At 43.0% G+C, this 20934-nt stretch overlaps 1 protein-coding gene across 1 annotated transcript in view; it reads left to right on the plus strand.

Moving 5' to 3' along the window:
* Positions 1 to 277: 277 nt before the first annotated feature.
* txlna (taxilin alpha) overlaps positions 278 to 20934 on the plus strand; it is an 84632-nt gene continuing 63975 nt past the window's right edge. Inside the window, exons 1-2 of the mRNA XM_048613034.1 lie at positions 278 to 412; positions 8234 to 8889. Of these exons, the coding sequence (XP_048468991.1) occupies positions 8253 to 8889 (637 nt within the window). The 5' untranslated portion in view covers positions 278 to 412; positions 8234 to 8252. The remainder of the gene's footprint in view (positions 413 to 8233; positions 8890 to 20934) is intronic.

Consider the following 20934-nt stretch of genomic DNA (forward strand, 5'->3'; position numbering starts at 1 on the left):
CTAGACCTGAAACGTCAGCCTTCCTGCTCCTCTGATGCTGCTTGGCCTGCTGTGTTCATCCAGCCCTGCACCTTGTTATCTCAGATTCTCCAGCATCTGCAGTTCCTACTATCTCTGAAACACTTTTCAGAATATTTTTGTTTTTGGTCAAAGTGCATTTTGGGAACAATCGATTCCCTCGAAACTAGACACCTGCCAAACTACATTACCCAAAGGTCTGCGCGACAACTTCCGCCCATAGCCGGAAGCACTCTTCTGAAAGCCGATTGGTTATTCGCCTGGCGGTCACTGGTGATGCTGTTAGGAAGACGCAGGCGCATTTCCGGTTAGTGTGGGTGAGAATCCGGATGGACTGAGTGGTCGCGTCGCTGGAGCTTGAGGAAAGTCGCAGGATCAGCGGTGTACCTTGTGGGTGAGTGTGCGGTGGACTTCCCCTCTCTGTCTCAGCTTATGGAGGCCCAAAACTGTGAGCCGAGACCGTGATTAACGCCGGGGTTTACGTGGAGTTTTGCGCCGGGCCCAGGCCGTAATTAATGCTGACTTTAGCGCTGATCCTGAGTTAACGCCGAGTTTTGCCCCGGGATCTAAAATGTGCGGCGCGGTTGAGGCTGATTTTCCTGTTTGTTGCGCATCCGCGCCGTCACAATGTGGAAATATGTGTCTCCTGGGCTGTCCTGAAAACTCCTGTTTGGTTCATATCCACTGAAAAGGGATTTGTGTTTGTACGGATCAGTCTGACCCTGAAACTCGCTTCGGTAAATGCTGCTGTTTTCAGGTTTAACTCTTGGTTTTTCGGTAGATGATCATTCTTTCTGTATAAATCAGCTTTGCTTGGTGTCTGTAACAATTTGGCATATATGATTAATATGTTGATTTTCAGCAAACGGGTTGTAACTCTGACACCTTTGGGACATTTCGATTAATCAAGTTCATTCCATTCACAAAAGTATGGCATTTATCGACCATTATCTCTCCCCATGCAGTCGTCTTGGGCACGATTCTGCATGAATGCTCCCAGTTAAAGACAAGACTGTAAGATATAGGAGCAGAATGCGCATTCGGCCCATCAAATCTGCTCCACCATTCGATCATGGCTGATGTGTTTTCCCAACATTTCCTGTATTCTCCGTGTAACCCTTGAACCTAGCAGTCTCTGTCTTAAAACCACTCAATCGGCTGGTGTCAATAAATTCCACAGATTCATCACCCTCTGGCTGAAGAAATTCCTCATCTCAGTTCGAAAGGGTCATCCCTTCAATCTGAGGCTGTGCCCTCAGATCCTAGATTCTCCTACTAGTAGAAACGCCTTTTCCAAGTCAACTCTATCCAGGTTTCTCAGTATTCCGTAAGTTTCAATCAGATCTCTTCTCTCCACACTCCCCCCCCCCAAACTCCATGTATCACATGGCCTTATTTTCTCCCCCATATCCTGACTACTGCTGGGAGGCCTGTACGTAACTTCCATCAAAGTCATTTACCCTTTGCAGTTCTGCAGCTCTACCCCACAGATTCTACTTTGCAATTCTATATGATTTTTGCTATCAATTTAATTTCATTTCTTACTAACAAGGCAACCCCACCCCCTCTGGCCATCTGCTTGTCCTTTCAATAGGATGCATGTCTTTGGGTATTTGGTTCTCAGCCCTCATCCCCTTGAAGATGTGTCTCGGATACCCACAACATTGTACCTGCCAATTTCAATCTGCACTACCAGCTTATTGACCTTGTTTTGTGTACTGTGTGCATTTAAATATAACACCTTTAGTCCTGCGTTGATTATCTCCATCCTTATGTTTGAACCCTTATCTGCTGTGCCTGAAGTTAGATGCCTGACCCTTTCTGTACTGTGTCTTATTAATTGTTCTGAAAACTTTAATAACCATGGCTGACAATTCCCCCCGCCCCACTTTAACTTTTTCCATAATTTTCCATGCAGGTGAACCCATTCCGGCACTATTTAGTTTAAAGCTCTATCCACAGCCCTAGTTGGATGATTCACCAGGACTTTGGTCCTATCATGATTCAGGTGGAGCCTATCCTATAAGAACAGCTTCCTCCTTCCCCAGTACTGGTCCCAGTGTCCCATGAATTTGCACCCGTTTCTCCCGTGCTAATCTTTGAGGTTCGTGTTTCCTCTTGAGTTTTGTTGATCCTGTGCCAATTAGTTTATGGGTCAGGTAGTAATCCAGAGATTATTACCTTCTTGGTTCTGCTAATCAATTTAGCCCTTATCTGCTTATATTCTTCCTATATCATTAATACCTACGTGGCCGATGACAACTGGATTCCTCCTCCTCCTCCACCACCACAACCCCCACCCCCCGAACACACACATGCACACGCACACGCACTCACACTCCAAGTTCCTCTGCAAACCAGACGAGATATCCTGAGCCGGGGCACCAGGCAGATAACACAGCCTCCTGAACTCTAGATCCAACCACAGAACTGTGTCTGTTCCCCTGATTACAATGACATTTCTCTCTTCTCATCCATCTTGAATGGCTTCTTGTACCTCCTTGCTGTGGTCAGTTTGCTCCGGCTTCCTTTAGCTCTGCTGTCATCCACATCGGGAGCAGGAATCTCAGACAAAAATAGAAATTGCTGGAAAAACTCAGCAGATCTGGCAGAATCTGTGAAAAGAAAGCAAAGTAAAATATTTCAGGTGCAGTGACTCTTCAGAACAAGAAATATAAAACATATCTGTAGCCTCCTCGCAGTTATCCTCCACACTGAATTTTTTTGTCATCTGCAAATTTGACGATATTACATTTAGTTCCCTTGGCTAAATCCTTTTTTATTCATTATTGGGATGTGAATGTCACTGGCTGGCCAGCAATTAATGTCTATCCCTAGTTGCCTTTGAGAAGGTGGTAGTGAGCTGCCTTCTTGAATTGCTGCAGTTCATATGGGTCAACCCACAGCATAATGCCATTTGGGAGGAAATTCCAGGATTTTGACCCAACGACAGCGAAGGAGCAGCGACCTATTTCCAAGTCAGGATGTTGAGGACTTGGAGGGGACCTTTCAGGTGGTGGTGTTCCCATGTATCTGCTGCCCTTGTCCTTGTAGATGGAAGTGATTGTGGGCTTGGAAGGTGCTGTCTAAGGGTCTTTAGAGAGTTTCTGCAGTGCATTTTGTGATGGTACACACTGCTGCTATTCAGCGTCGGTGGTGGAGGGAGTGGATGCTTGAGAAACATAGTGCCAATCAAGTGGGCTGCTTTGTCCTGGATGATGTCATGCTTCTTGAGTGTTGTTGGAGCTGCATCTGGGGAGGCAATGGCCTTGTAGTATAATTGCTGGACTGTTAATCCAGAGACCTATGTAATATTCTGGGGACCCATTTGAATCCTGCCGCAGCAGGTAGTGGAATTCAAATTCCAGTATATCTGAAATTAAGAGGCTAATGATGTCCACGAATCCATTGCCAATTGTCAGAAAACCCATCTGGTTCACTAAGATCCTTTAAGCAAGGAAACTGCCATTCTTACCTGATCTGGCCCCTGTGTAATTCCAGCCCCATAGCAATGGGCAATTAGGGATGGGTCTAGTCAGTGATGCCCTCATTTCGCCAATGAGTAAAGAAGAAAAATGGTGCTGAATATTGTGCAATTGTTGCCAAATAACACATTTCTAACCTTATGAAGGAGGGGAGGTCATTGATGAAGCCACTGTAGATGGTTGGGCCTAGGTCACAACCCAGAGGAACTCCTGCAGAGATGACTTGGAACTGAGTTGGCTGACCTCCCGCAACCATGACCATCTTCCTATGTGCCAGATATGACACCAGCCAGTGGAAAGTCTGTCCCCTAATTAGCATTGATTCCAGTTTTGCTAGGGCTCCTTGTAGCCATATTTGGTCAAATGCAGCCTTGATGTCAACAGCTGCGACTGTCACCAGGGCTCTTCTGTCTTTGTTTGAACCAAGGCTGTAATGAGGTCAGGAGCTGAGTGGCCTTGGCAGAACCCAAGCTGGGCGAGACTGAGCGGGTTATTGCTGAGCCGGTGCTGCTCGATAACATCTTCCATCACTTTACTGATGATCGAGAGTAGAGTGATGGGGCCATAATTGGCCGGGTTGGATTTGCTCTGCTTTTTATGTACAAGACATTCCTGGGCAATTTTCCTCATTGTGAAGTAGATGCCAGTGTTGTAACTGTACTGAAAGAGCTTGGCTAGGGGAGCACCATCTTCATTACTGTTGTTAGAATGTTGTCAGGACCATAGCTTTTTTGTTATTCAGTGCCTCCAATATTATGTGGAGTGAATCGGATTGTCTGAAGGACTGGTATCTGTGATGCTGGGGACCACTGGAGAAGCCGTTCAACACTTTTGGCTGAAGATTGCTACGAATGCTTCAGCATTGTGTTTGGTACTGATGTGCTGGGCTCTTCCTTCATTGAGAATGGGGATATTTGTGGAGTTTCCTCCAGCAGCGAGTTGTCCCATTGTCTACCACCATTCACGACTGGATTTGGCAAGCCTCCAGAATGTAGATCTCATCCTTTAGTTTTGGGATCACTTGGCTTTGTCTGACATTTGTTGCTTATGTTGTTTGGCATGCAAGTTGTCCTATTAGTGGCTTCACCATGTTGGCACTTCATTTTCAGACCTGCCTGGTGCTGCTCCTGCCATGCCCTCCTCCACTCTCCATTGAACCAGGGTTGATCCCCTAGCTTAATTGTGATGGTTGAATTGGGTATATGCAAGGTCATGAGGTTGCAGGTGATGCTGGAGTACAATTCTGTTGTTGATGGCTCACAGCACCTCAAGGATGCCCAGCCTTGAGTTGCTAGGTCTGTTTGTCTGTCCCATTTAGCACGGTGATAGTACCACACAACACAGTGGAGAGTATTCTCAATGTGAAGGTGGGACTTCCTCTCCACAAGGACTGTGCGGTGCTCACTGTTACTGTCATAGACAGATGCATCTGCAGCTAGCAGATTTATATGGATGAGGTGAAGTATTTTTCCCTCCTATTGGTTGCCTCGCCATCTGCTGCAGAGTCAGTCTAGCAGCTATGTCCTTTAGGTGATGACCAGATTGATCAGTAGTGCTGCTGTCGAGCCTCTGCTCGTGTTGGACAATGAAGTCTCCCACCCAGAGTGCATTTTGTATCCTTGCCATCTTCAGTGCCACCAAGTTTTGCTTAACATGGAGGAGTACTGATTCATTAGCCAAGAGAGAACGGTATTTGGTAACTAGCAGGAGGTTTCCTTGGTCCTGCCTGTGTTTAACCTGAAGCCATGAGACTTTGTGGGATTCAGAGTCAATGTTGAGGATTCCCGGTGCAACTCCCTGCTGACTATATATTGTGCTGCTACTTCTGCTGTGTCTGTCCCTTCAGCTAGCTGGAGTCCAAGCACTGATCCCTACTGTGGAATGTAAAGTTGCTACAGTCCCACAAATAGGAAGGCTTTAGAGGGATATGGGCCAAATGCTGGCAAATGGGACTAGATCAGCTTAGTATGTAAGGTCGGCACATATCAGTTGGACCGAAGAGTCTGTTTCCATGTTGTATAACTGTATGATTCAATAATTGAGGATCAAAGGGGTTCTGAAAGTGCACTGAACTGCAAAATCTTAGGAAGTTAATATCTATTGCCTGAACCCAGGGACTTTTTTTTTACAATTTAAAATTAGGTGATTTTTAAACATGTTCGTTTTATTTCTCATTTATGCTGACAAGAAAAACATGATTGCTTTTATAAGCCAAAATTCTCATTTTCACAGGAAAATGAAGGTTGAATTTCTTTATGAACATTTAAATTATTTCTGAACTGAGCTTCATAAGTCAGTTCAAAGTTTTTGGAGATGATATTAGAATGATTATTATGTAAGTTTCAATTTGTCATTTCTGAACTTTACTATCGAGTCATCCTGTAATGTTCTAACAAAAATAATCCCAATTTTTCAATTATTTCTTATTGCACTTGCTGATTCCAGGCAGCATCCCAGTGATTCTGCAGTATTGCTACAAATATCTTGTTTATGATTCATGCCCTTTAGGACTTGAATGTAACATTTAATTTTGAGAATTAACTGTAAGAAACAGGGTAATCTGCTTGAAAACTGTTTAAAAACAACTCTTAAATGCAACTCATTCCTGTGTTGGATACCTTTTTAAGGTCAGGGTTAATAGCGCAAGACTTTACAGGCTTAGAAATGGATCATTCATTTAATGGAACTGGGGATCTGGAGAAAAAGCTGTAAAACCCAATTAGCAATATCAATTATTCAAATCAAAACATTGTATTGGAAGTAAAATAATTTGTTTGCACTTCTGTTGTAACCAATACAAAGCATGCCACATTGGATAATTCAGAGTGAAATCTTGTCAGGAAGCCTTTTGTTTAATATATCTGTCTGCATTTGTTGACAGAAGCAAGCAGTACAATTTAGACTGAGACTGTTGCAGACTTGGTCTTGTGTAGAGTGGGGAGAACCAAAACCAATGATCGTTAGTTAATTAAGCCTTCAAGCAGAGAAAATACTAACTTTTTCACTCCCACATGGGACGAGATATCACTAAATCTTGGGTTGAGGTTATGCAAGGACAGAGCATCCCTCCTGAACAGTTTGGCCCGAATTCTCAGACAAACCTCCTAGTTCTAGAATCCCGAACCAGTGGAAATAGTTTATCTTTATCTATCCTGCCCCTTCCTATTAATATCTCGAAGAATTCAATCAAATCACTCCTTAACCTACTGAATGCTAAAGAATTCAGGCCTAATTTGTATGATCTCTCCTTGTAACTTAAGCCCTGAAGTCCAGGTATCATTCTTAGTCATTATTGTTCATGGTGTATATAGATTATATAGAAGAAAATGTAGCAGGTGAGGTAGTAAGATTGTGGACGATATGCAGATTGGTTGGGTGGTTGACAATGAGAAGAAATATCTTGTGTTACATGGGGATATAGACAGGTTGGTTAAATGGGCAGATCAGTGGCAGATGAAATTTAGAGTCTGTAGGTGTGAGGCTGGAAAAGCATAGCAGGTCAGACAACATCCGAGGAGCAGGTAAGTCAACATTTCGAGCCAAAACCCTTCTTCAGGACTGTTTCAACCCAAAACATTGACTTACCTGCTCCTCAGATGCTGTGACCTGCTATGCTTTTCCAGCCTCTCACCTATAGACTTTGGCTTCCAGCAGCTGCAGTCTTTATTGTCTCCAAGCAGGTGAAATTTAACTCTGAAAAGTGTGAGGTGATACACTTTGAAGAAAGTAGCAATGCAAGGGCATACCCAATGAATGGCAGGACACTAGGAAGCTCAGAGGAACAGAAGGATCTTCGGGTACTTATCCACAGATCCATGAAGGCAGCAGGATGGGTTAATAGGGTATGTAAAGCACAAAGACACTTGCCTTTATCAGTTGTGGCATAGATTATAAGAGCAGAGAGGTTATGTTGGAGTTGTACAGGACTTTGGTAAGGCCACAGGTGGAGTACTGTTCACAGTTCCGATCACCACACTGTAGGAAGGATCTGGTTGCCCTGGAGGGGATGCAGAAGAAATCTGCAAGGATGTTGCCTGGGATGGAGATTTCAGAAAGGCTGGGTAAACTCGGGCTGTTTCATTTGCAGCAGATTAGGTTGAGGGGGACCTCACTGAGGTATATAAGGATGAGGGGCATGGACAGGGTTGATAGAGAGCAGCTGTTCCCCTTAGTTAAAGGTTAAATTTTAAGAAATCATTATTTTAGGTGAAAGGTAGGTGTTTTAGAGGAGATTTAAGCAAAACCATTTTTACCCACAGGGTGATGGGAATCTGGAATGCACTACTTAGGATATTAGAGGCAGGAAACCTCTTAACCTTTAAAATGTACATGAATGAGCTCTTGAAATGTCATAACATTAAAGGTTAAGGACCAAGTATTCAAAATGGAAAGTGGGACGAACGTAAATTTTGGGTAGTTTTTTAGTTGTTACCTACTCAATGGATCAAAGGGTCTCTACTGAAGGAGGGGGGAAATGACCATCCAGTTTATTAAATCTTTGATCATCTCAGCTTCTGCTACTGCATAGGCAACTTTTACAAGTGAAGAATTAATACTTAATAAAGTTTAACTTTAGAATTAAAACACCTATTCAAACTATTCATTTTTCCATACAAAGGTACTTCTGAACTGTTGCCAAAAATGGCTGACTGAAATACTTGAAATAATTCTAATTTTAAAATGTAATTGAATTCTAGTGGGTAATTCCTTTTCCTTCTGTTTCTGTGCAGATTACATAAAACGTAAACCATGAAGAATCAAGATTCAGAAAGTGAGTTCAGTCCACCTGCTGATGGTCATGAGAGTATAATGGTTGGAGGTTTATCAGCTGAAGGGGCAGATATTGTTGGCAGAGAGGATACTCTGGATGTTGCTCCATCTACTGGACCTGAAACCAATTATGAAATTTGCAAAAAATCAGATGATCACAATGGGCTTGATCAAAACCATGATAATGCAAGTACCAGTGATGACATACTGAATGGAACAAATGCAGGGGATAGCAGTGAGGAGTCATTAGTTGTTCAAGATACTTCTGCTGTAAATGGCTTGCATAACCTCCCAACTGAACCTTCAACAGCTGATGTTTCAGATGAGCTTAGCAGACAACTTGAAGACATACTGAACACATATTGCTGCAATCTGGCTGAACAGAGTTCGGCTGTACAACCTGAGGAGTCACCTGAAATGGAAGAAGCAGAAAAATGTGTTAATAGGGAGCCTCTGAGAAATGGTGTGCGAGAGATTGTATGTGGGGGGATAAATGAAGACATTGAAAAGGTTGTGAAGGCAGAGGCTCGTGTGGAAGATGTGAAAGAAAATGGAAATGTTCCTAACAACAAAGATCAGAAAAAAGCTCCAGAAAAGAAGAAAGCCAAAGCTTTAGGTAAGTTAGGTTTGGATAACAGAATAACATGTTCAGTAAGATTTTGTGACTTTTCCCTTTTCACTTTTTGGTAATTAGTGCATTTTATTAATATTCATGGTGATCCAATCAATGTTGCATTTCAAATAATCCTGGAAATGCAGAACGATAGATAAGAGAATAAAGTTAGGGTAGGTGGCGCCATTGAAGAGCCTGAGGGCCAGTCTACGTCATCTCCTCTAGCAAATCAGGACAGGACTTGTACATTTAATTGTAAGGTCCCGGGGAATGTTACCAAACAAAGAGACCTTAGGTACAGGTTCATATTTCCTTGAAGGTAGAGTCACAGCTCGACAGGATAGTAAAGAAGGCGTTTGGTATCCTGGCTTTTATTGGTCAGTGTGTTGACTATAGGAGTTGGGAGATCATGTTGCAGCTGTACAGGACATTAATTAAGCCACTTTTGGAATACTGCATTCAATTCTGGTCTCCTTGCTACAGGAAAGATGTTGTGAAACTTGAAAGGGTTCAGAAAAGATTACGAGGATTTTGCCAGAGTTGGAGGATTCGAACTACAGGGAGAGGCTGAATAGGCTAGGGCTGTTTTCCCTGGAGCGTCGGAGGCTGAGGGGGGGACCTTTTATAGAGGGTTATAAAACCATAAGGGGGCATGGATAGGGTGAATAGGCAAGGTCTTTTCCCTAGGGCACGGGAGTCCAAAACCAGAGGGCATAGTTTTAAGGTGAGAGGGGAAAGAATTAGAAGGGATCTAAGGAGCAACGTTTTCATACAGAGGGTGCTACGTGAATGGAATGAGCTGCCAGAGTAGGCGGTGGAGGCTGATATAGTTACAACATTTCAAAGGCACCTGGATGGGTATATAATTAAGAAGGGTTTGGGGATATGGACCAAATGCTGGCAAATGGGACTAGATTAATTTAGGATATCTGAATGGCGTGGACACGTTGGGCCAAAGGATTTGTTTCTGCGCTGCACATCGGTATGACTCTATAACTTCTGATTCCGTGACTGGACATGTACTGAAAAGATTCTGTGAGCAAAATTATGTATGCCAGAAGGAAAATCACAACTGCCTAGGTGCTTTTTGATTGTGGTTTTCAGAGATCGTTTGGTGTTGAATTGGTACTAAGCCAATCTGATGCACACTGTCTCATTAGATACACTGCTTTTGACTTAACCTGTATTTCCTGAACTGACTTGGGAACACAGAAACATGAAATATTAACATTCAAGTTGAGAATTATCCCAACATTGACTTTGTGCTTTGAATACCAAATACTTAGATTTAGACACTCGACCGGAAATCAACTTGGCATTTATATGTCCTTAACATTAAATTTTCATTTTCAGTAATCTAATCAGTGAATGATTTCAGTTAAATGGAAATTTAACTGAGTAGTGAATGCTTTAAGGATTAAAATATGTTTGGTGCATTTTTTTTTATAATCACTATAATAGATATTAACTTTGTTCAGTGGCTAAAGGGTAACTTGGACCTACATAACCACTGCAAGCTTATCGATACTCTCACTAAATGGAAAATTGTTGAGATATTTAGGGTGTAATAGGTAGAAGTCTGGACATCTAGCTCACTTTAGGGTACTGATCAGGACTTAAAATAAAGGGGATGGGAGACAGGTAAACTTACCTCTGTAAAAAAAAAAACAAAATTCAGTAGTCTGGATGATGAATTGGAGAAAGGTTGTCCCTGTAAGTAGAGCAGATAGCATCTCTGAAGTTACTGCTCCAATCACAGGGTGGGTCTCTACCATGCTCTGAGAAATAGAATTGCCTTTGCTGGGAGTCAATGGTTTGTGGCAAGGAGGAGATTCCACAGGGAGCACCATTTTGAAAACTCCCACAAAGGAGTACTCAACTAACTGTAAGCCGGGAAGTCTTGAGGTAATTAATACTTTGCAAATGAATGTGGTGTCTTTAGTTTGATGCTGCAAAGGTTAAGAACTACAATATGAGGGAAAATATAGTGAAGCGGGGTAGTAACTGCCTGATTAAAATCTTCTACCTTTATGTATATGCTGTGGAAACTCATTAGCTATAACCTTTGCCAGTCTGTGGACTTTTATTTGAGTCATGGGATGTGGGTGTTGTTGGCTAGACCAGCGTTTTATTGGCTATCCCTTCAGAAGGTGATGGAGAGTTGCTACCTTGAACCATTGCAGTCCATTTGGTGTAGGTACTCTGCCAAAGCCGTTGGAGGGGGAGTTCATGTATTTGACCCAGCAATGCTGAAGGAAAGGTGATATATTTCTAAGTCAGGATGATAGCCTTGGAGGGGAACTTGCAGGTGATGGCACTTCCATTTGTGTGCTACCCACCATTGTTCTTCTCTGTCAGCAGTTATGGGTTTGGAAGGTGCTGCCTAAGGAGCTTAGTGAATTTCTTCAGTGTGTTTTGTAGATGCTGTACATTGCTGCTCCTGAGCATTGGTGGTGGAATGAGTACACGTTTTTGGACGTGGTGCCTAGTAAACAGGTTATTTTGTACTGGATGGCAATGAGCTTCGAGTGCTGCAGGAGCTGCACTCATCCAGGGAAGTGGGGATTATTCCGTTACATTTCTAATTTGCCTTTTGTATAATAGACGAGCTTTGAAGAGTCAGAAGGTGAATCACTTGCAGGATTCTTAGCCTTTGACCAGCTCTTGTAGCTGCAGTATTTATATGGTGAGTTCAGTCCAGTTTCTCATCTGAGATAACTTCAGGATGTTGATGGTGGTAGATTCATGAGAGCAATCATTAGGTTCTCTCGTTGGTGATATTGCCTTGTGCTTGTGCCGTGAATGTTATTTGCCACTTTTGAACGCCTATTTATATATTACCCAGCTCTTGCTGCATTTGGGAATGCACTGCTTCAGTATCTATGCAATTGTGAATGGTGCTGAATGTTGTGAAATCATCTGAATGTCCAGTTCCTGACCTTGTAATGGAGGGAAGATCACTAATTAAGCAGCTGAAGATGCCTGGGCCTAGAACATTACTCTGAGGAACTCGGCAGTGATGTCCTGGAGCTCCGATGTCTGACCTCCAAAAACCGCAAGCAACTTTCTTTGTACGTAGAGTCTAGCTAACAGCGAATTTATCCCTGATTCTGGTTGATTCTATTTTTGGTAAGGATCCTTGATGACACACTTGGTCAAATGGAGCTTTGATGTCAAGGCAGTCACTCTGAAATTCAGCTGTTTCGTCCACATTTGAGCTAAGGTTGTAATGAGGCTAGGTGCTGAGTGATCCTAGTGGAACTGAAACTCTGTGTCAGTAAGTAGGGTATTGTCAAGTAAGTGATACTTGATACCGCTGTTGATGACATGTCCTATCACTTTGTTAATAATCAAGAGTGGATTGGTGATGTGGGATTAGCTTGGCTTTTTGTACATACCTGGCCAATTCTCCACATTGTCTCAAGCTGCTCCACTCAACACTTCTGGCTAAATATTTTTGCAAAACCTCAGCCTCGTCTCTTGCACTAATGTGCAGGGCTACCCCATTGTTAAGGATGGGGATATTTGCGCAATTTCCTCCTGCAGTCAGTTAATTGTCCACTGATATTCAGGACTCGAATGTTTAGATCTGATCTGTTGTTTGTGAAATCACTTAGCCCTGTCTGTCACTTGCTGCTTTTGCTGTTTGGCACACATGTAGTGTTGTTTTGTAGCCGCACTGAGTTGACATCTCATTCTTAAGTATGCTTGCTACCACTGTTGGCATGCCTGTCGCACTCTTCTTCAAACCAGGGTTGATGCCTGACTTGATGGTGATGGTACAGTGGGGCTTATGCTGAGCCATGAGGTTGCAGATTGTGTTGGAGTGGCAATTCTGCTGTTGCTGATGATTGCCTTATTGGCCAGTCTTTAATGTTTAGACCTGTTCGAAGTCTATACCACGGAGCATGGTGATAGTGCCACACAACATGATGAAGTGCATCCTTAATGTGAAGACGTGACTTCATCTCCACAAAGACGATGTAGTGGTAACTCTTATCAGTACTGTCATCGATAGATGCATCTCCAGTAAGAACACAGATATAGGAGCAGGAGTAGAACATCCCTCAAGTCTGCCTGCCATTCTGGAAGGTCATGGCTATTGTGGACCTTAACTATTCCTTTCCAGTTCCTTCTACACCTCAACTCATCTATTTTAAAAATCTGTCTTCATCCTCTTTAAATATTTTGTGATTTAACCTCCACACTCCCTTTGGGTTAGAGAATTCCAAACATTCAGTACCCTCTGGGAGGAAAAAAAACTTTACATTTTCCTTTTTAGATGAATATCTCTTTATTCTGTAACTGTGTTCCCTACTTTGAGATTTATTCACAAGTGGAATCCTATTCTCAAAATAGCCCAAAAGCAGAAACAAGGCCCTTCAGCCAATCGAGTATGCACTGACCTGTCTACATTAATCCCACTCTCCACCACCTGGCCCAGAGTCTTGAATATTACTTTTCAAAAGCTGCTGAGGTTTCCTGTCTCTTCTACTCTTCCAGGCAGTGCATTTCCAGATTCCCCCCACCATCTAGGTGAAAGGATTATTCCTGAAATCCCCTCTACACCTCCTGTCCTTCCCCCTAAAATTATGCCCCCTTGTTATTGACTCTTTCACTAAAGTGGACAGCTGCTTCCTGTCCACCCTGTCTATGCCCCTCAGAATTCTATACATCTCCATCAGGTCTCCCTTCAGCCCTCTCTGTTCTAAAGAAAACAACCCAAGCCTTTCTTCAGTGAAACTGCTCCATCCTAGGCAACATCCTGATGAATCTCTGCGTCCCTCCAATCCAATCACATCTTTCCTGTTGAGATAACGAGAGCTGCTTTATTGTTGTGGGCTGAAATGGCAAAAGGACTGTTTTAAAACATGAGGATGGTGAAAGGGATTACTGCACGTTTTACAAACTTGTTACTGACTTTTGTTTGTTCAACAAGTGGGGAAAGGTTAGTTGTAGATGAGCTGGCACGAGGCAGTGCGCATGAAGTAAGGTTCAGCAAATAGCTGATTGACAACCGGTCACAAATCTATAGACCAATGACAAGGCCTTCTGCCTGCCAACAACTATGTGATTGGCTGACATAGCTGAGCAGCTTGTGTGTGTGAACAATATAGCCAAGCATTCAGACCTCCGGAAGCGAGGTGGTGTCCTTTCCTCTCTCACTTTGTGCTATGGGGTTGGTTAGCTCATTTGGATGGATGTCTGATTTGCAATGCATACTGATGCCAATAGCGTGGACAGAATTCCCATGCTGGCCCAGGTTACCATAAAGTACTCTGCTTCTCACCCTCTCCCCTCACCTGAGCTGTGGTGATCTTCAGGGTAAACTACCACCAGTTGTGTCTCTCTAATTAGAGAGCAGCCCTATGGTATGCTTAAATTATGATAACTTTACCTGTTTACCTTTGTACCATATCTTTCCACATTTTCCTACTATTTAGTTAAATCCTGCCTTCCTGCTCCAGTATGGTGCCATCTCATCTGTACAGCCCCTATTTGCCCGGGTCCTGAAATGGAGTTGCGGATTATCAGATCAGCTATTGTAATAACTCAAGAAGCCCAGCTGAAACGGAACTTTGTTTATTGTTGAACACCAAAATAGAGCCCCTACTCATGGCATACAAAGGCTAGCCTCAGCCCAGCAGACCCATCCCTTTTTTTCACTTTTTTTGCTTTATTTTTTATATGTCTAGAAGTGTTGCACAAAGGACTGGCTTTCCCACCACTAAATCACCATGATGTTTTTATTTTAAACCATTAACTGCTACCAGCACATCACCCATCTAGCCAATTAGAAATTTGCATGCAAAACCCAATACAAACAATGCACCTGTGTCTGTTCTTTGGTTTTATGGATATTTTCTAATTGGTCTGTTCAGAGATGTTATTGCACACCTCTGAAGCTGGTGGGACCTGGACCTGTGCTTCTTGGTTCAGAGATATGGACGCCATCACTGTGCCACAAGAGTCTCTACTGGGCCTGCTTTATAGATATCTTCTAATCAACCTGCTCAGAGATGTTGTGACACACCCTGAGAGCTAGTGGGACTTGAACCTGGGCCTTCTGCTTCAAAGGTAGGGACATTACCACTGTGTTACAAGAACACAATTGAACAGCTTTCCCACCACCAAATCACCATAACATTTTTGTTTTTAACTAATAACCACCACCAGTAAATCACTGGTGTAACCAATTAGAAATTTACATGCAAAACCTATTACCGGCAATGCAGACTATAAAAGTGAGGGAGTGGTGGAGACAGCGGGAAGGATCTAAATCAAAGCGGAGTTGGAGAAGGAAATGAAGTACTATATCCCCCGCAGTTCAACCTTTCTCTAAAGGCAGCAAGAACATTGGAGGGCACTGCATGCTCCCTCTCCAAAGACACCCAGGCACAAACATAACTGCGGGCTGGGTCCGCTTTATTTTATTTTCCTTTTTTTTCTTCTATCTGGAAGTTTTGCACATAAAACCAGACAGCTTTCCCACCAATAAATTACCATGACTTTTTGTTTTTAATTATTAACTGTCACCAGTAGCCACCTGTTTGGTCAATTAGACATTTACATGCAAAGCCCATTATGGGCAATGCGAACTATCAAAAGCGAGGGTGGCAGGGTAGGGAGAGTGGGAAGGGACTAAATTAAAATGGGGTTGGGTGGGGGGAAATAAAGCACTGTATCACCCATTGTGCCCACCTCTCTCTCAAGACATTGAGAGCTTTAGTAGACACTGTGTGCTCCCTCTCCAACGACTACCGGGCACAAACATAACCTCAGGTATAACATGGGCATATTACTGGACAGGCTATTGTCTCTTAGTCAGGGAGCTCGTGCTCCATGAGCTCCAAAGGGAAATTAATTAGTGATGCCCCAGAACCTTTTAAGGGGCATTCATTCAGTGGCAGAACAGACTTGGTGGGCCAAATAGCCTAGTTTTCCTCCCGTGTCTCATGGTATTCATCACTCTAGTTTTATGTACCCTATTCCAATTTGCATGGGGTTCTGGTAAATTGTGTAATCTTTGAAGTCCTGCTTTCTAATTTAATGTATGTTATACATAAGTTGCTGTCCTATCTATGTTGCATTTTATATATTTTATGAGCTTTGCCACCAAAGTGTTAAAATCATAGAAAAGACCTAAACTACTTAGCAGAGACTAATTAAACGGCTTGTTCTTTTCTCTGTAGTAGAACAAGAACCATTCCAATCAGCTCCAGTGGTTTTAAGACACCTCCCTGTTCTCGACCCTGTCCATTTTTTGTTGCTTATTCTTCTTCTTGTATCCAGCAAAGCAACTTGCATTTTACATGGTATCTTCAACTGGATTAATGTCCAAAAGTACTTCTCAGAGTTGTGGATGCTGAGGCCACACAAGGAAGTATTAGAAGAAATGACAAAATCTTTTGGTAAAGATAGTCAAGTTTTGTGTGGGAGAGGTTTAAGGAGAGAATTCTTAAGTTTTGATGAAATTGTTCCAAGACACAGGTGTTAATGATAGAAGTAGAAGAGGCCAGAGTCAACAGAATGCAAAATTATCTGAAGACTGTAGGTTTTGAGAGTTAGAGTTGCTAGGTGACAGAATTGCAAGGGAAAAGGCTGTGAAGGCATTTGAACATAAGGCTGAGAATTTTCAGCTTGAGGTATTTAGCAGATATAAAACTGACATCATTCAATATAAGGGGGCCAAGAAAACGTTACCAGAGTTTTAGATGAGTTGAAGTTTGTAGAGAGTGAATGAGGTGGTGGCCAGGAGATGATTACTATAGTCAGACCTGGAGGAGACAAGATGTTTCTGTTTGATATTTAATTTTCTATTTTTCTGTTTGATTTTTACCGATTAATTTTTTCCTGGAACTTCAACTTGACTGGATTTATTTATTTTAGCATCCTCTCTAAACATAATACTGAGAATTAGTCTGCGTAAGACCATTAATGTAGATGATAACAAGGGAATAAAGTGCTGATCCTTGCACAGTTTCACTGATTATCTTCTCCTTGTGATTACTCTTGTTTTCCGACACCCATATCTCAACCCAGTTATGTTTCTGCCTTTGCAACAGTTGTCAGTTTAGTGATTGCGTAGAGGGAGGCTGAAGAGTAACAAAACTTTCTATTGAGGAGGTCAGCTTGCCAAGGTTATGCTCTTTCAGAAACATTACACTTTGTAAAAGTTTATTTCATTTAAACTGAAAATGACGCATGCACGTAGTACATTTGGTGTGTATGGTAGCTGCAAGTAACTGTTCTCCCCCGTTCCCCCGACTGTCACCTACTTGGTGCATTGGTCAGTTTCCAAAGCTCAGTGCTTCCCCTTATGCCTGTTTTGTGTGGTTAACTGTGACAATATCATACCTGACCCAGAAAGAACTATGAAACTGATGGATTCACCAGGTGAAGTGTGCTTTCAGATTCAACAGGATATATTTTTGTATTTGCATTGCTTCCAGGAATTATTACACTCAGCATGATGTTACTACCATAAAGAATAGGCTGCTGAGCTATTCAATAGGATCATGGAAAATCCAACACTTCTCACATCCGTTTTCCTGTCCTTTCCCCATAAGCTTGAATTCCCCTAATGAACAAGAATCTATCTATCTCGGTCATAATATGCACAAGGCTTCTGCCCCCACAACTCTCTGTTGCAAGCAGTTGTGAATATTCTCAACCCTCTGAGAGTAGGTAGTGCTGTTTATCTCATTGGTGCCCCTTTGTTCTCTACGAGTCCTAGACTTTCACGTGAAGAGAACATCCTCTCAGCATTTTCCATGTAAAAGTCCCTTAAGAATCTGAGAATTCTTCTAAATTCTTCTAAATACAATGAGTAGAGTCCTAACTTGTGCTAATAAGACAATCCCCCCATAATGGATATCCTCTAAGTGAACCTTTCTTTTCATTGAAGCAGCACCTGCCCAGCAATATCCTGCTCACTAGCATCCAGTTTGGGTTCCTCCAGGGCCACTCAGTTCCTGACCTCATTACGGCCTTGGTTCAAACATGGATTAAAGAGCTGAATTCTGGAGGTGAGGTGAGAGTGACAGCCTTGACATCAACGCTGCATTCGACAGAGCATGGCATCAAGGAGCCCTGGCAAAACTGGAATCAATGGGTATCGGGGGCAAACTCACCAGTGGTTAGAGTCATGTGTGACACACAGGAAGATGGTTGTGGTTGTTGGAGGTCAATCACCTTAGCTCCAGGACATCTCTGCAAAAGTTCCTCCAGTTAGTGTCCTGGCCCAACAATCTCCAGCTGCTTCTTCAGTGACCTTCCCTCCATCATAAGGTCAAAAGCGCGGGTGTTCGCCAATGATTACACAATGTTCAGTACCATTCGTGACTCCTCAGATACTGAAGCAGTCCATGTCCAAATGCAACACGATCTGGGTAACATCCAGGCTTGGGCTGACAAGTGACATTTGCGCCACAAAAATACCAGGCTATGACTATCATCAATAAAAGACAATCTAACCACCACCCCTTGACATTCAATGGTGTTACCATCATGGAATCCCCCACTATCAACATCCTCGGGGCTACCATTGACTAGAAACTCAACTGGACTCGCCACATAAACACACTGGTTAGAACAGGTCAGGGACTAGGAATACTGCCGTGAGCGACTCACCTCCTAACTCCTCAAAGCCAGTCCACCATCAATAAGGCACAAGTCCGACTGTGATGGAATACTCCCCACTTGCCTGGGTGAGTGCAGCCCCAACAACACTGAAGAAGCTGTACACCACCCAGGACAAAGCAGCCTGCTTGATTGGCACTAATCCACAAGCATTCACTCCCTCCAACACCAACGCTCTGTAGCAGTGAATACTATCTACAAGATGCACTGCAGAAATTCACCAAAGATCTTCATACAGCACCTTCCAAACCCACGACCACTTCAACCAGAAGGACAAGGGCAGCAGAGCATCACCACCTCCAAGTTCCTCTCCAAGCCACTCACCATCCTGACTTGGAAGTATATTGCCGTTCCTTCACTGTCACTTGTTGAAATCCTGGAATTCCCTCCCTAATGGAATTGTGGGTCAACCCACAGCAGGTGAACTGCAGTGGTTCAAGAAGGCAGCTCACCACCACGATCACCACCTCAACGGCAACTAGGGATGGGCAAGAAATGCTGGCCAGCTGAGAGTCATGAATTAACTCCTTAAATTCTGCCACTGCTTGCTTGCTATCATTCTTGCTGATCTATCTGCCCAGTTCACTTTAGTGAACTCTGTGCTCATTTCATTGTCATTCCTCTTACTAAGTTGTTCCCAATGCAATTTTCTCACTCTTGGACTGAATATTAAACTCTCTATCATGTTATAATCACTATTTCCTGGGGGATCTTTACTCTGAAATCATTTTTTAAACTTGACTCATTATCCCTTACCAGATCCAAGATAGTCTGCTCCCTGGTTGGCTACATGACATTTGCTCTAGGAAGCTATCCCTGATGCACACTATGAATTTGTTTTCATAGCTACTTTTTCCAATTTTATTAACCTAATCAACATGAAGACTAAAGTCACCATGATTGTTGCTGTGAGACAGCAAAAACTGCAGGTGCTGGAGTCGGAGACAAGTGTGGAGCTGGAGGAAAACAGCAGGCCAGCCAGCATCAGAGGAGCAGGAAAGTCGATGTTTCGGGTCAGGACCCTTCTATTGCTCAATTCTCTTTACATGCTTCTGTTATTTGTTGATTTATAGTCTTTCCTACAATGTGGTTACTGTTTGGGGGTCTGTGCACTGTTCCTACTCGTGTTGTCTTTTCCTTGCTGTTTTTTTACCTCTGCCCAGGTGGACATCATCTGAGCCTAGACCATCTCTCACAACTGTCCTCATTTCATTCCTTATTAATAGTGCTATTCCACCACCTTTTCCTTCCACCTGTCTTTCTGAAGGGTCAAATATCCCTGCACATTAAGTTTCCGGTTTTGATCCTCTAGTAACCATGGTTCCATAATAGCTATAAGACTATCACCAATTTGTGATCCTACTTTCTCCTTGATCTAATGTTCTAAACAATTAAACCCCCAAACTCTACCCTCCCCCCACCCATCCCCTAAGCTATTTAGTTCAAAGCCCTTAAGTGGGAGGTGATGGCCTACTGGTATTATCACTGGACTGTTAATCCAGAGACCCAGATAATGTTCTGGGGACCCGGGTTCAAATCCCACCACGGCAGATGGTGGAACTTGAATTCAGTGAAAATATCTGGAATTAAGAATCTAATGATGACCGTGAATCCATTGTCGATTGTTGGAAAAACCCATCTGGTTCACTAATGTCCCAAGGAAAGAGTCATCCTTACCTGGTCTGGCCTACATGTGACTCCAGACCCACAGCAATGTGGTTGGCTTTGAACTGCCCTCTGGGAAATTAGGGATCGGCAATAAATGCTGCCTAGCCAGTGATGCCCTCATCCCGTTAATAAATTTAAAAAACCTGCACTAGCATGAACACCGTGCTAATTGACAAACTTTGCAAAGATGTAGCAACTCAAAATTAGGCATCCTTGAGCTGCTGTGGGCCATCAACTGCAGCAGAATTGTATTCAACAACAATCTTCATCCTCATGGCCTGGCTTATCCCTCAATCCACCATTGCCATCAAGCCAAGAGATCAATCCTCATTCAACAAAGCAAGTAGAACAGTACACTAGAACTGTACACCACCTTTTAAAAAAAGGATCAACCAGGTGAAGCTGCAGCACAAAACTACTTTGCATACCAAGCAGCCTGAAATAGTGCTAACTAGATTATCCATCTTGCCCTTCTGCTGTGGTCTGCAACATTAAAGATGCCAGTCTTCAGCCACTACATGTAATATCAAGAAATGGTTGATTGCACTGGATACTTCAGGCTACGATCCCTGACTACATTCTGGTAATAGTACAAAAGACATGCTCCAGAAATAGCTCTACCTGTAGCCAAGCTGGTTCAGTAAAGTTATAACATTGGCATCCACCGAGCAATGTGGAAAATTGCCTCGGTATTTGCAGTCCACAAAAAGCATGATAAGCCTACACTGGCCAATTACT

The sequence above is a fragment of the Rhincodon typus genome, chromosome 27 (genome assembly GCF_021869965.1).
Source record: "Rhincodon typus isolate 14 chromosome 27, sRhiTyp1.1, whole genome shotgun sequence".
Taxonomy (NCBI): Eukaryota; Metazoa; Chordata; class Chondrichthyes; order Orectolobiformes; family Rhincodontidae; genus Rhincodon; species Rhincodon typus.